Below are 13,669 nucleotides of genomic sequence, written 5' to 3'. Positions count from 1 at the left end.
TAGGTCTGCAACATCGCCCGTTTTAATTACACTTCTCTGCAATCACCTCCACGCTATTAGCTAACACGTCAACCAGGTAACTGCTCTGCAAAGAAACAAGATTAGCAAGGACAATAAAATATTGATCCCTCCCTTCTTTCTCTTCTTGACCAAAAAAAAAAAAAGGCAAGAGAGAAGGAAAATCCAACCTGCAGCATACCGAATGCTGCTAAATCCAAGCGAGAACAATAAAGGATGATTTCCCTACCCAAAGAAAACTGCTTCACACAAGCAAAATGCCAGGGCAGCTCATTGCAGCTACGGGGGGAAACAACAAGGATACCTTTTTTTGTATTGATAAAAAGGGATTTTTCTCTCCGGTAATACCGTTAGGCAGCCACCCCCCCCCAAGATTTCCCCCCCCCCCAATGCATTATTCATAATATATAGCACATTAAAAAGCTCAAAACCATTGTAGTCACTGATAGGGAGTACTATCTTTAGAGGGGGACGAACCTTCAACACCGGGAAAGAAAGAAAGAAAGAAAGAAAGAAAGAAAGAAAGAAAGAAAGAAAGAAAGAAAGAAAGAAAGAAAGAAAGAAAGAGCATTTCAAGCCTAAATTAAATGCCCACATAGCCCAATATTGAAAGAAGATATATGTAAGTTACTAAACTGATTTCAAGGCAAGCCTTCCCGCCCGCACCAATTTCATTAACCACTTTCTGCCTTGCCTTCCCCACCCCCTTTCAGCAAAAGCCATGCCAAGCAATTAGTGCAGCCATAAAATGGTTATCGGGCAACTTTCAAAGGGACTGGCTAAGGTGGTGGTGGTGGGGGGATCAGGACTGGGAGCCGGCTGCATAGATCTAGCTTCCCACCTTATTTTTATCTGTATTTCAAGAAACGCCCACCCACGCCCCAGACGAAAATAATCAAACAGGTTTAGTAGCTGAAAAGTGCTTACCGACTTTGGGCTCTTCTTGGGGGCTGGCAATCCTGCAAAAGATGGCAACAAGGAGAAAAAAAGAGGATTAGCATATAGATCTTTACCTTCCCGAAGGAAAAACAAAAAAAACACCCCAAGCCTTAGGTGTATCATCCGAACATAGCCATCTGCAGAGTTATGTCAGATGTTGCTGGAGCACCGGAGTTGCCAGTCTGTTCATATCGAATCAAAGCACAGCTTTTTTTTTTGCCAAGGCTGGGGTGGGGGGTGTAGAGTTGGTGCGAGGAGAGGAATGAGAGAGAGAGAGGGAGGGAGGGAGAGGGAAAGAGAGAGAGAGAGAGAGTGTGTGGAGGGGGAGGAGATCTATCTGCATTAGCTATGCTGACTTGTGCTGCAGCAGCCTGGAGGCTGGAGAAAGAAATTCACAGACCTCAGCGGCCTGGGAAATTGAACACTTGGATAGAATCTCAAATGCTCCCCTGGATTAAGAGAGATTTAGCTTACAATTAAGCTGAGGATATTACCTTTTGATGCAAGCGGCGTGTGAAATTTATCAGACCAATTGGAAAGGTGGCGGGGTGATGCATAAACAAGAGGACGTTGATGAAGATAGATAGATAGATAGATAGATAGATAGATAGATAGATAGATAGATAGATAGATAGATAGAAATAAATAAATAAATACAGACAGACAGACAGACAGACAGACAGACAGACAGGATCCTAAACACTTTAACAAAAGGCAAAAAGCGTTTTGAGACTTCTTGTCACCACGCAGCGATGAAACAAAAGCCAAAGCCGAGAGAAAGAACAAAGGAAGACAACATTTTAATGAAAAGCAAGGTCAATTATTACGGTGGATGCTACTGGCAACCCCCCTAAGTTTCTTGCCAAGTCTAGTCTGCATCATTGTACGAGGAGACCCCCAGCTAGCCATGCTGTGCAGAGCACAGAAGATTCACAATGAATGCACCACTAAGTATATCTGAATAAAGAAAGGTGAAAAGGACCGCTAAGGAACAGAAGGAGGGATGAAAATGCAAATAAGAAAACCCTTTAAAACTCAGTGGAGGAGCCCAGAAGAGGTATTTGCATTTTGAAAGTAGATCCTTAAAACTGCTGTGCATTTCTTTCTTGCTTTCCTTTTCTTGTGTGTGTGTGTGTGTGTGTGTGTGTGTGTGTGTGTGTGTGTGCTGCAAATGGAAAGTATGGGATGAAGAGATTTTCCTTTCCACCACTTTTTGTACTACAAGGTCCAGATGGAAATGGGATTTCAGGCTTATGTGAGCTGATTGGTTAAAAAAAAAAGAAGAAGAAGAAGAAAAAAGAAAACTAGATCCCTAGCCTGATGGAGAAAGGTAAGAAACAACAACAATAACAAAAAATTCAGGAATAGAAGAAAAACTTACAGTGGAACAAATGGTCAAAGTTTCAGATATAGATCCTCACACTCAGTGTTATAATGTAAAAGGAACTCAACACGTTTCCTTCCTTTTTAAGAATTACTTCTTTGGTCTATTATGATAATAACCCAATGCTAAAGATTACACGCCTGACTAAAAAAAGAGTAGCACAAAGAATTGATCATGTATTAAGATGCCACCATCAAACAATACAGACTTATTGCCTGTAAACCACTATGATCCACGCCACTAAGTCGTCATCCCATGAGCCTGTAAAGTAATGCCCTCCAAAATTATGGCTGCCTTTGATCAGAACACTATCCTCCAACAGTGATAAACACTGAATTAAATGCTTTTAGTTCTGATATGCTCGTGCTAAGAGCAGGGCTGCTTTCTCCGCATATTGTCCATATCATCACATTTTCTACACCCTAAATTGTCTATTGACAGTAATTGTAGCTAGGAAACAGTGGCAGGGTGCATGCTCAAACTGCATTTTCTAGCAACTGCCTAGAAATCCTTTTGTTGAGAGCACTTATTTATGTTAACGAGCTGACTTGGGGGTCGTATGGTATTGAAAAATTAATTAATTAAACAATTAATTTGAAGGAGTCCATGCTTATAAAGCTCTTCCTGTGGCAGGTTACTCGAAGGCAAGAAATGCGATGGTCCCTAAAGAACAAACAAGCTAGAAATATGTTCCCTCTTATAATAAAATCTGCAAATTCTTCAGGGCAAGAAATATTGAAACATACTACAGACAGCCTATGACTTGCAATTGGATTCCAGTCTATAGACTGGAACTTCTGTTACTAAACAGAGCAGTTGTTAAATGAGTCATGTTTGATTTTATGACTTTTTGGCCAATGGTTATTGAGTGATTCATATAGCTGTTAAACAAATCTGGCTTCTCCTATTGACTTTGTCAGAAGTCAGATGGGAAATGATCCTATGACCCACCCATCCAGCCTCCCCAAGGCTCTGCAACTATCATAATTACATGCCAAGTTCTTGAATTTTGATCATGGGATCATAGGGACTCTGTGATGGCTATAAGTGTGAAAACCAGGCGTAAGCCATCCTAAGTTTCGATGGTTGCTAAATGAATGATTGTAAATTAAGGACTCTTGGTATTCTTAGTTAGAGGCCTCTTTGGCCTCTGGTGGAGTATAGCATAAAAAAAAAATCAGAAAACAGGTCAAATTAAATATGCAAAGTGCAAAAGTCGGTTTTGCTGAATAGTAAGTGTTTGGATTCCATGCAGTTTTGCAAAATGCTAACCCAGAATTGCTGAGAATTTTGGCCTGTGGTTCAGAGCAACTTTGCTGGAGTGCCTTTTTTTATCAGTTCACTTCCTTTGCAAACTGAGGTCATCTGAAATATATAGATAGACAGACCACCTTAGCTTTATGGCCATACCTTATTGTGTCCACAAGGCACCTTGGATATGTAAATCTGTCTAAACCTCTGGCTCCAAACAATACAATTTTTTTTTTCATTGTGGTATCTGGTTACTTCCACTAACTGGAGCAGAGAGGTGGAAGTGGCTGGACAATGGGCATCTGAATGCTTACTCCAAATAATAAACCAGGTTTCTCAGTCATTCTGATTTAGCATTCTTGGGTGATGACCATCAGGAAAAGCACATTTCCATGGAGTAGGTGTGAGAAATGAGAGCCATAAATAATAGCATGAAGTGCTAAGCATTTACCAATGGAGATTAAGTTATTCAAAGCAGCTGATATTAATGATCTCAGTCATCCCTTAACATGTAAGCTTAAGGAGTCTTTTTCTCGATGAGCTTTCTATAGCTGACAGGAAATGTTGGGTGCCGCTGGATTCAATATACCCTTTTCTTACTTCTTCATAACATCCCACCCCTTTCCTTTGGGACTGATAGGGAAGGAAGGAAGAACATCCTTGGTTAACTTTTAATTTGCACTCCTAAGACAATCATAACCCTTTTGTCTAACATTTTGTCCAAGGAATCTGAAATGTGGTTATTTTTTTCATTTTTCATTTAGGCTTTGTAATAAAAAATCATCCGTTTTTTTTTTTAATACTTCAAGAATCCTCAACCTTATTAGGAAAGTATTCAAGAGTGAAGAGAAAGCAGATTTAAATTAAAAAACCCCAATGAACTCTCAGTTTGTGGAGGAAATATGACCAACGGATCCACAAATTAGTAAAACCTCAGTAATGCTGAATGATACATTCTGGATTGTAACATCAGATGTAGTAGAAGTTAGGTTTAGGAAGAAATCTGCATGCCAGCTTCCTTGGCTACCAAAATGTTCCCATTAAGCCAGGGCTGTCAAACTCCTGGCCCGCAGGCCAGATGCGTCACGTGCTGGCCACGCCCACGCCTGGTTTAGCAAAGGGAGAGAAAAATCCCAATACATCATGTGACACCTCTGTGGTGACGTGAGTTTGACACCCCTGCTTTAAGCAGTCTAAATCCTGTTAGTCTAGAGCTGCTATGTCCAGTCTGGTCCTTCTGGATATTGAACCAAAAACAATAACTCTCAAGCTCACACATGACTGACAATCTCTGCCAGGGGATGGTCTGAAGCAATACTTTTAATCAGCATTTCTCACCCCCCTCCCTATTTAATACACAAATATTCTGTATTCACCTTGTAGAACAGACACCCAAGAATTGCACAGAACTTTGTGCATACTGTAAATCCACATAAAAATCCAGAAACATCCAGGTAATAGGCACTCATGCCAGCAACCCCCAGCTCATTGCTCTATCTTATTAGACTTAGCAAGAGTTTCCGCCTGGTCGTGGAAGCTATCACGACTTGGAAAAGAAATTCCACGATGTGAAAACCAATCAGGCACTAAGCCACAACTGCAGTATGATTTTTCACCATATTTCAGTTATTGAGCGAAATGAGAAATTAAAAACTTAGCATGCTTTGGGGTATATGACAGGTTTTCACTGAGCCAAGGACATTACAATTTCTTTGAATATTTGAGAGAGTGTAGATGAACTAAGTGGTATGTTTGTTTTCATTTATAAGAATGGCCACCAAGACACTGCCATTTCAATCAATGATAACATCAATCTTTTGGAAGCAAAAACACAAGATGTATAAAGCTACTTAAATATGAGCCAGCAGTGTGCTGCAGCCTCCAAAAAAGCCAATGCAGTCCTAGACTGCATTAACAGAGGGATAGAATCAAGATCATGTAAAGTGTTAGCATGATTTTATAATACCTTGGTAAGGCCACACTTGGAATATTGACTCCAGTTTTGGCCACCATATTATAAAAACATGTTGAGACTCTGGAAAGAATATGGAAAAGAGCAACAGATGGCTGGAGGCTAAACATATGGAGAATGGTTGCAGGATTTGGGTATATCAGATGAAAAGAAAGACTAGGGGGTGACATGACTGCAGTGTTCCAATATTTGAGGGGCTGCCACAAGGAAGAGGGGGTCAGCCTATTCTCCAAAGCACCTGAAAGGCAGGACAAGAAGCAATGGATGGAAACTAATCAAGGAAAGAACCAATCTAGAACTAAGGAGAAATGTCCTGACAGTGCAAACACTTAATCTGTGGAATGGCTTGCCTCCAGAAGTTGTGGGTGCTTCATCACTGGAGGCTTTTAAGAAGAGACTGGACAGCCATTTGACTGAAATGGTATAGGTCTCCTGCTTAAGCAGGGAATTGGATAGGAGACCTCCGACCCTAACACTTCTAACTCTGTTATTTTGTTAAATCACTTCATTTATATGTTTACTAGCCAGTCTCTCTCTCCTTCATGCGTCAGAGGAAACAGCTGGGAAGCACTAGCTATGCTTCCAACCCAACTGCAGCTTATTCCCTGCTCTTGGTTCTGGATTAGGATTTTAGGATTTATTTTTGTTGCTGACCAGAGTGGCCTTGGAGCAAAATAAAAAATAATACATCCAGGGAGATCCAGATGCATGGCGATCTTAATTAATAAATTAATCATTCATTAACTTCAGAAGAATCTTACACTGCTGACTTCATTGGTTCTGGCAGAAGGATGGTAAATTATGCTGCAATATCAAGTCCTTAGATAGATATTAATTTATCACTAGAGGGACTGCATTATTATCTTTCACAAAGTTGGATAGACCTGAGTAACAACAACAACAAAAAAAAAAGTGCAGTAGAAAAAGAAACGATAAAGGGGATATTGCTGTGTATACATTAAAAAAAACAACAACCTAATAAGCATATTTATTAGGGACGGAGGAAGACGTTTATTGGAACTCGTATAAGAAATGAATACTTCTGGCATAGGTGATCCATCTAAATATGGAATACTGTCCTCTACTGGACATAAACATTCACAGTACTTTTTAAATAAAGAAATCAAAGCCCATCCCAAAAGCAGAGGCTACGGGGAGGGTGTCTATACCCCATTATGTTCTTCACATACACAAAATGTCACTTTACAATTAGTGCTACACATGAAGTCCATCTGAAACCAAGAAAACAGAACACATACACTAAACTAATTATCAGAAACATCTGAAGCAAAAAATCCTGCTCAAAGTTCATCATTTGTAAAGGTTTGCTTTTTACACAGGTTGCTGGGGGAAAAATGATAATCGTGGACTATTAAAGATTTTTTTTAAAAAATCACCGTACTGTAATTTGGAATTTTTCTTCATGTTTGCAATATTATGCATTACTATCAATGATGGGATTTCTTGCTGTAGTAATACTTACTTTTTGCATAGCATTTACACCGAGCTATGAAAGTGGAACTATTTATTTTCTTTTAAAATAGTTGGCTTAGGTTGTTTGTGGATTCGTGAATCATACTGGCAGCACCTAAAACACCTTAGGGCAGGAACTAATCAAATAACCATCCATAATCAATGTGCTCATAGACGCTTCCATTGGAACCTGCCATGCTCCCTGTAGCAAATGACTCTCTTACACTTCTCAAACATTATTTTAATCTTAAAGAACAGAAATGGCACATTGCAAAGTAAATGTCAGCCTCCAGTGACATCTATTTCCAAGTACGTCTCTGAGTTCCAAATATAACTCACCTGGACAAATCACAGAAAGCTGCTGAGATACTCTCTCCATATTGAGAGAGAGGAGACATTATCTCCGTGGATCCCTCTCAGGTGGGATAGCTTGTCCTAATATTAAGTTTGTTAAAACTTATTTATTGCAGAAGTCCAATATAGATCATGCGGGATAGGAAGTGCAAAGCTAGGAAGGAGGGATGCGATGTATAGGATAACTTTACTACAGCCTTTGTTATATTGTTTTAACTGTTGATTAATTGTATATAGTAGTATATATAATATACAGATCACTTAAGAGTCAGCTCTAACTCAGGAAGGATAAAGTTTCACAAACAATCAAGATTTCTTGAAAACTAGGGAGGCTGAATAACAACAGCCTAGTTCTCTGTTTGCAAACATACCTCATACCAGTGATGGCGAACCTTTTTGGCACTGAGTGCCAAAAAGGCCATGTGGAAATGTTGTGTGCATGCTCATTGGGCCCGCACTCCAGAAAAACTGAACTTCCGGGTTCTAGCGTGCATGCGTGCCTGAAGATCAGCTGGCTGGCGTGCATGTGCACACCGATTTTCGGCACTGACATGCGTGCGAAGGGATCGTGCTCCGGAAAAACGAACTTCTGGGTTCCGGCACGCATGCGTGCCTGACAATCGGCTGGCTGGCGCGCATGTGCACACCAGTTTTCAGTACTGCCGCGTGTGCAAAGGACAGCTGATTGTCACATGCTCATGCATGCCAGAAACCCAGAAGACAAACAGGCAAGGCCGCACGTGCCAGGCGACATGGCTTCGCGTGCCACTTTGGCCACGCGTGCCATAGGTTCGTCATCATGGCCTTATACATTCAAAATCTACCCAGAAGAAAAATATATAGTAAAAAGAAACCATCTACAGGAGAAGGAACCAGAACGTAGAATAATAGGGTTGGAAGGGACTTTGGAGGTCTTCTAGTCCAACCCTTGCTTAAGCAGGCGACTCAATTCCATTCTGGACAAATAGCTGTCTCTTCTTGAAAGTCTTCAGTGTTGGAACACCCTGATAAGACATTCCACTGATTGTTTTCACTGTCAAGAAATTTCTCCTTAGTTCTAGGTTGGATGTCTTTTTAATGGTTTTCCACTTCTTATCTTGCCCTTAGGTGCTTTGGATAATAGGTTTGATTACCTCTTCTCTGTGACAGCCCCTCAAGTTCTAGAAGATTGCTATCATATTGTTCCTAGTCCTTCTCTTCATTAGACTAGACATACCTAGTTTCCTCAATTGTTCATCATATAATTTAGCCTCCAGACCCCCTATCATTATTGTCGATCTTCTCGGCACCCCTTTTAAGGTCTCAGCATCTTTTTTTTTTTTCTGTCTTGGGTGACCAGAATTGGAAGCAGTATTCCAAATATGGTCTCACCAGTGCAATATAAAGCAGTGCTATCACTTCACGCAATCTTGAAACCATCTCTCTATTGATATAACCTAAGACTGCATTAGCTATTTTGGCTAATTAGCTGCAGCACTGCTGGCACAATTCTGGTAAACTTGTGCTTTATAAATGGGGTTATCCTTAATGGCTGCCATTTCGTGAATGGGAAAGTCTCTGGAGCAATCATTTGCAAAAAATAAATAAATAAATAAAAAATGTCCACCCCCTATTTTAAGCATTTCAATAAGTCCTCAGTCGACCAATGGGTTTGATGATTTTCTGTTTGCTTATAGACCCACAGTTGTTGAATCAACATAGACATTTGGCAATTTCAAGTTGATTCTGTGCCTTGGAAATCTAAGCTTCTTAAGGGGGGGCTTCCCAAACATATTAGAACCAGAGGTGGGTTTCAGCAGGTAATGACCAGTTCTGGAGACCCGGTAGCGGAAATTTTGAGTAGTTCAGAGAACCAGTAGTAAAAATTCTGACTGACCCCGCTCCCATCTATTCTCTGCCTCCCAAGTTCCAGCTGATTGGGAGGAAATGGGGATTTTGCAGTAACCTTCCTCTGGACTGGGGACAGAATGGAGATTTTATAGTATCCTTCCCCTGCCACGCCCACCAAGCCATGCCACGCCCACCAAGCCACGCCCACAGAACTGGTAGTAAAAAATTTTGAAACCCACCACTGATTACAACCCCCAAATGCTCTGCTCAACTTTCCTGGGACTTTGGAATAAGGAACATTTTTATTTTGTGAAAGATAAGTTTCACTCTTATTGTAAACGAATGGACATCTGAAACAGCAATCAAACTTTTTAATACAAAGGTGAACAGGCACATTACTGGGTAATTACACATCTTTTTGTAGGACTTGTAAAAGGAAAAGAAGAAGCTCTTAATTATTTACACTAATGAGCAATAATGTTTTTTTTGTGGAGAAAGCAAGAAGATACTAAACTAACTCTGCAGAAAATTTTGCCAGCAAAATCATATTAAAGACTCATTTAAAAGTCAAACATTTGTTGGCTTGATCTGAAAAGCAAAGAGAGAAAAAGATGTGTTGCTACTTCGACAAAATTACTTGTTTATGAAATAAACTTAAATATATATAATTTATGAAAAGAAGCATTGGCATAAGTGTATGCATCAACAAAATATTTAAATTTCATTTTCCTGCAAGAGAATCAACACTAATTCTTGTTAAATGCCGAGACAAAAATACTGAAGTGTTAGCCTTGCATGTAGACCTACAGATGACATCCTCTGGTATCCAACTTTCACAATCTGGTTTTATAAAACTTCACTTTATCTCATCTCGCATCTTGCACTCAAAATGTCCTTGCCTCAAAACATTTAATTTTAATTTAATTTAGCTATTATGAATAAAACTTTTGTTATATTTATAATACATTAATTTGATCATTTAAAAAAAAAAAAAAAGGCTATGAAATTTCACAAAACAGTAAAGTATAGAAGATTTTATATTACATGCTATATTCAGAAGCTTTATCTATACTTGCTGTCAACTTAATCACTGGGGATCCCCGAGTTCTCATATAATAGAGAAAATAAAAGCTGCCAAGTTACTCTAATTGAGCTATGATACCAGTTATAAATATTGGGAATGATATTAATACAAACCTGAAGCTGAAGCTCAAATATTTTGGCCACTAAATGAGAAAAGAGGACTTGCTGGGAAAAAAAACAAACCCTGATGTTGGGAAAGATTGAAGGCAAAAGGGGGAGGGGATAGGAGAGGATGAGACAGTTAGATAGTTTAATTGATGCAACAAACATGAATTTGGGCAAACTCTGGGAGACAATGAAAGACACTCTGCTGTGATCCATGGGGTCACGAAGAGTTGGAGATGACTTAGCAACTGAAGAAGAACAAATTAATGCAATGAGGTAGAACACTTTTATACAGTGTACTCAGGGGTGAAATCCAGCAGGTTCCCACAGGTTCTGGAGAACCAGTAGCAGAAATTTTGATCAGTTCTGAGAACTGGCAAATACCACCTCTGGCTGGCCCCAGAGTGGGTTGGGAATGGAGATTTTGCAATATCCTTCCCCCAGGAGTGGGGAGGGAATGGGGATTTTACAGTATCCTTCCTCCCGGAGTGGTCAGGGAAAGGAGATTTTGCAGTATCTTTCCCCTGGAGTGAGGTGGGAATGGAGATTTTTCAGTATCCTTCCCCTGCCATGCCCACCATGCACGCCCACAGGACCAGTAGTAAAAAAAAATGGATTTCACCACTGAATGTACTAGACCTTAATTTGCTTAACTGTACTCTATTGATTAACACGTTGCCTTAAATCACAAATAATAATTTAGTTAGATTCACAGATCATACTAAGTCAAACTCAAACAAATTGCAGTACTATTTAGTGCTGTATGGAAAGGTAGATTAAATATATTAACATTGATCCCTCTTCTTTCCATCAAAAGTAGAAAAAGAACTATGCAATCAATCTGTGCAATACATCTGAACTCATCAGATATAGACTGCTGATGATGATGAACAATTAATTAATGGTTTCTGGAATTCAAAGAGAGAGCATTTGAGGACGACTGATAAAATTTGTTGAGATTTATATATTTTCAAAAACAAGGGCAGACTTATAGGACATGAAGAAAATGGGAAAAAAATCTCCAATGGGCCTTGGCACGCCTATTCCATTAATGACTCAAGGCAATCAATTAATGAAGCCAATTTCTTTTAGGGTATTCTAGGCACACAGTTCATTCTATTCGTGTTGAATTTTGTAGCTTTCAATGCGGCTGCTTAATCAATTGCCCAGCTACAACCTTTATTTGAACCAAACACCGACGTTTTCAACCTTCCAAAATTATATATAGAAGCCACTTGCGACGAACATGACATCGCAATCTGCTTTCAGCAAGGCAGAGTAACATACTGTTTGTCTCTCTTAGCTGAGACAACCCAATGCTTGCTTGATTTACTGGTGTGTAAGTCATAACTGGGAAAATGGAGAATCTCACCTCTTGTTAAAACGTGCCTTGTTTAATTCACAATATAAGGTTCTGCTGTGCCACCTTGTGTTATATTATATCACGTCTGCTAAAAAACACCAGAACAAAACTAGAGTCTGTTGGATTATTCAAAATCATAGACTTTTTATATTTAAAACTCCTGCTAGGTCAACATTTCTGCTCACAGAGTTTCACACCTACAGTGATGACTTAATTAAAACCTCATTATTCACAGCCCAAAGGAGAGAGAAACTAAAAATTCTTTTAGCAGCTTAAAGGCCACTGGGTGGATTTATTGTACTATAAGTCTTAGTAGACTGAGTTTTATCAGGTGTAGCTGCAGAAGTCGGCTCTACTTTATGAAAGCTTAAGCCACAATAAATTTGTGATAGCCTTTAAGCTGTTCCAAGAATCCATGTGTTTTTTACTGCAAGGGCTAGATCTGGCCATCCCTTAGAAATTTGCCAGAGATTTGAAGTTTTCAAGTCTTGCGAGTTGTTTTTTAGGTAAAGGTTCCCCTCACACGTATGTGCTAGTCGTTCCTAACTCTAGGGGGTGATGCTCATCTCCGTTTCAAAGCTGAAGAGCCAGCGCTGTCCGAAGACGTCTCCGTGGTCATGTGGCCAGCATGACTAAACGCCAAAGGCGCACGGAACGCTGTTACCTTCCCACCAAAGGTGGTCCCTATTTTTCTACTTGCATTTTTTACGTGCTTTCGAACTGCTAGGTTGGCAGAAGCTGGGACAAGTAACGGGAGCTCACCCCGTTATGCGGCACTAGGGATTCGAACCGCTGAACCGCTCACCTTTCGATCAACAAACTCAGCATCTTAGCCACTGAGCCACCCCGTCCCTTCTTTGTTGTTGTTAGTTTCAGATTATTTTTCCTTCTTCCTGCAGCTCAAAGGAACTAACTGATCAATTTCTGAGAAGATAAGTCTTTTCTATTTTCAGTTATTTCTAACCACCGTCATAGTCATCTAGCAGCTGCATCCCTGAATTTTCCTCACATTTACACAACAGCATCACTATGGGAAATGTAATTGAATTCCTTTCGATCATATTCCCTACAACCTGCAATTATTTTTCCATCACAATTATATGAATTGCCTATCTATTTTCTACAACTGACTCCGGATGTTCTATGAAAACTTTAAATGGTTTGTGCAAGTTTTGGAAGACACGTGTTATTTGATATTTTAAAATTTGTACGCAAATAAAAAGTTCCCAAAGTTATCCAGATTGCTTTTATCTGAATATTAAATGACTGGAATATGTAAGTGGCTTTGTTAAATATTGATATTTACATCTGTCTCGTTTGAAGAAGTATGCATTAATAAAAATCAGATAATTCGTGTACTTGTCCATTCTTCTTCTGCTCTAAGTAAGTACTTAAGGTTTACACTGACCTTAACCTATCACCCGGTACATTACAAGTAATGAATAATCAGTGTTGTCAATTCTGATAATGCCAATCATCTATCACATGGGAGAACTCTCTGTCCAGTTGAAAATACTGTATCTTATTCTGTGGAATTGATTAACGGATGAGAAGGGCTCCTTAGGGATTGATGAAATGCTACGAGATGCAGGCCTAGTGACTCTTTGATAGTAAAGATCAGGAACATTTTCAAAAAAATACAAGTGGGGAATTGAAGTGACTGGGATCTTTAAATATTACAAAACTTAATAAAAGTATTTTCATTTAAGAACTGGCATACATGCTACCGGTGAATTTCTTGTTGTGTACATGTAGAAAATGTACATGTGAGCGCCAATGTTCTGTTTTGCATTCTGAGAAGACTGGGATCGGGTGGAATGGGGAAGGAAAGATAATCTTGAGAAAACATACCTATAGTCATGTTATCAGTGGGCATAGTTTGCTTCCCAGAAGACTC

The 13,669-nt window shown here is 39.5% G+C and overlaps 1 protein-coding gene across 50 annotated transcripts in view; it reads right to left on the bottom strand.

The window, feature by feature from the left end:
• The window catches only part of MAGI1 (membrane associated guanylate kinase, WW and PDZ domain containing 1), a 486,027-nt gene that overhangs the window by 65,576 nt on the left and 406,782 nt on the right, over positions 1–13,669 (bottom strand). For all 50 annotated transcript variants that reach the window (XM_034440625.2, XM_034440614.3, XM_034440626.2 and 47 more), the window contains one exon: positions 946–977. In XM_034440625.2, the coding sequence (XP_034296516.1) occupies positions 946–977 (32 nt within the window). The remainder of the gene's footprint in view (positions 1–945; positions 978–13,669) is intronic.

The sequence above is a fragment of the Pantherophis guttatus genome, chromosome 2 (genome assembly GCF_059756535.1).
Source record: "Pantherophis guttatus breed Tessera chromosome 2, ASM5975653v1, whole genome shotgun sequence".
Lineage (NCBI taxonomy): Eukaryota > Metazoa > Chordata > Lepidosauria > Squamata > Colubridae > Pantherophis > Pantherophis guttatus.
The sequence above is the reverse complement of the archived record's forward strand: the minus strand, read 5'-3'. Positions and strand labels throughout refer to the sequence as shown.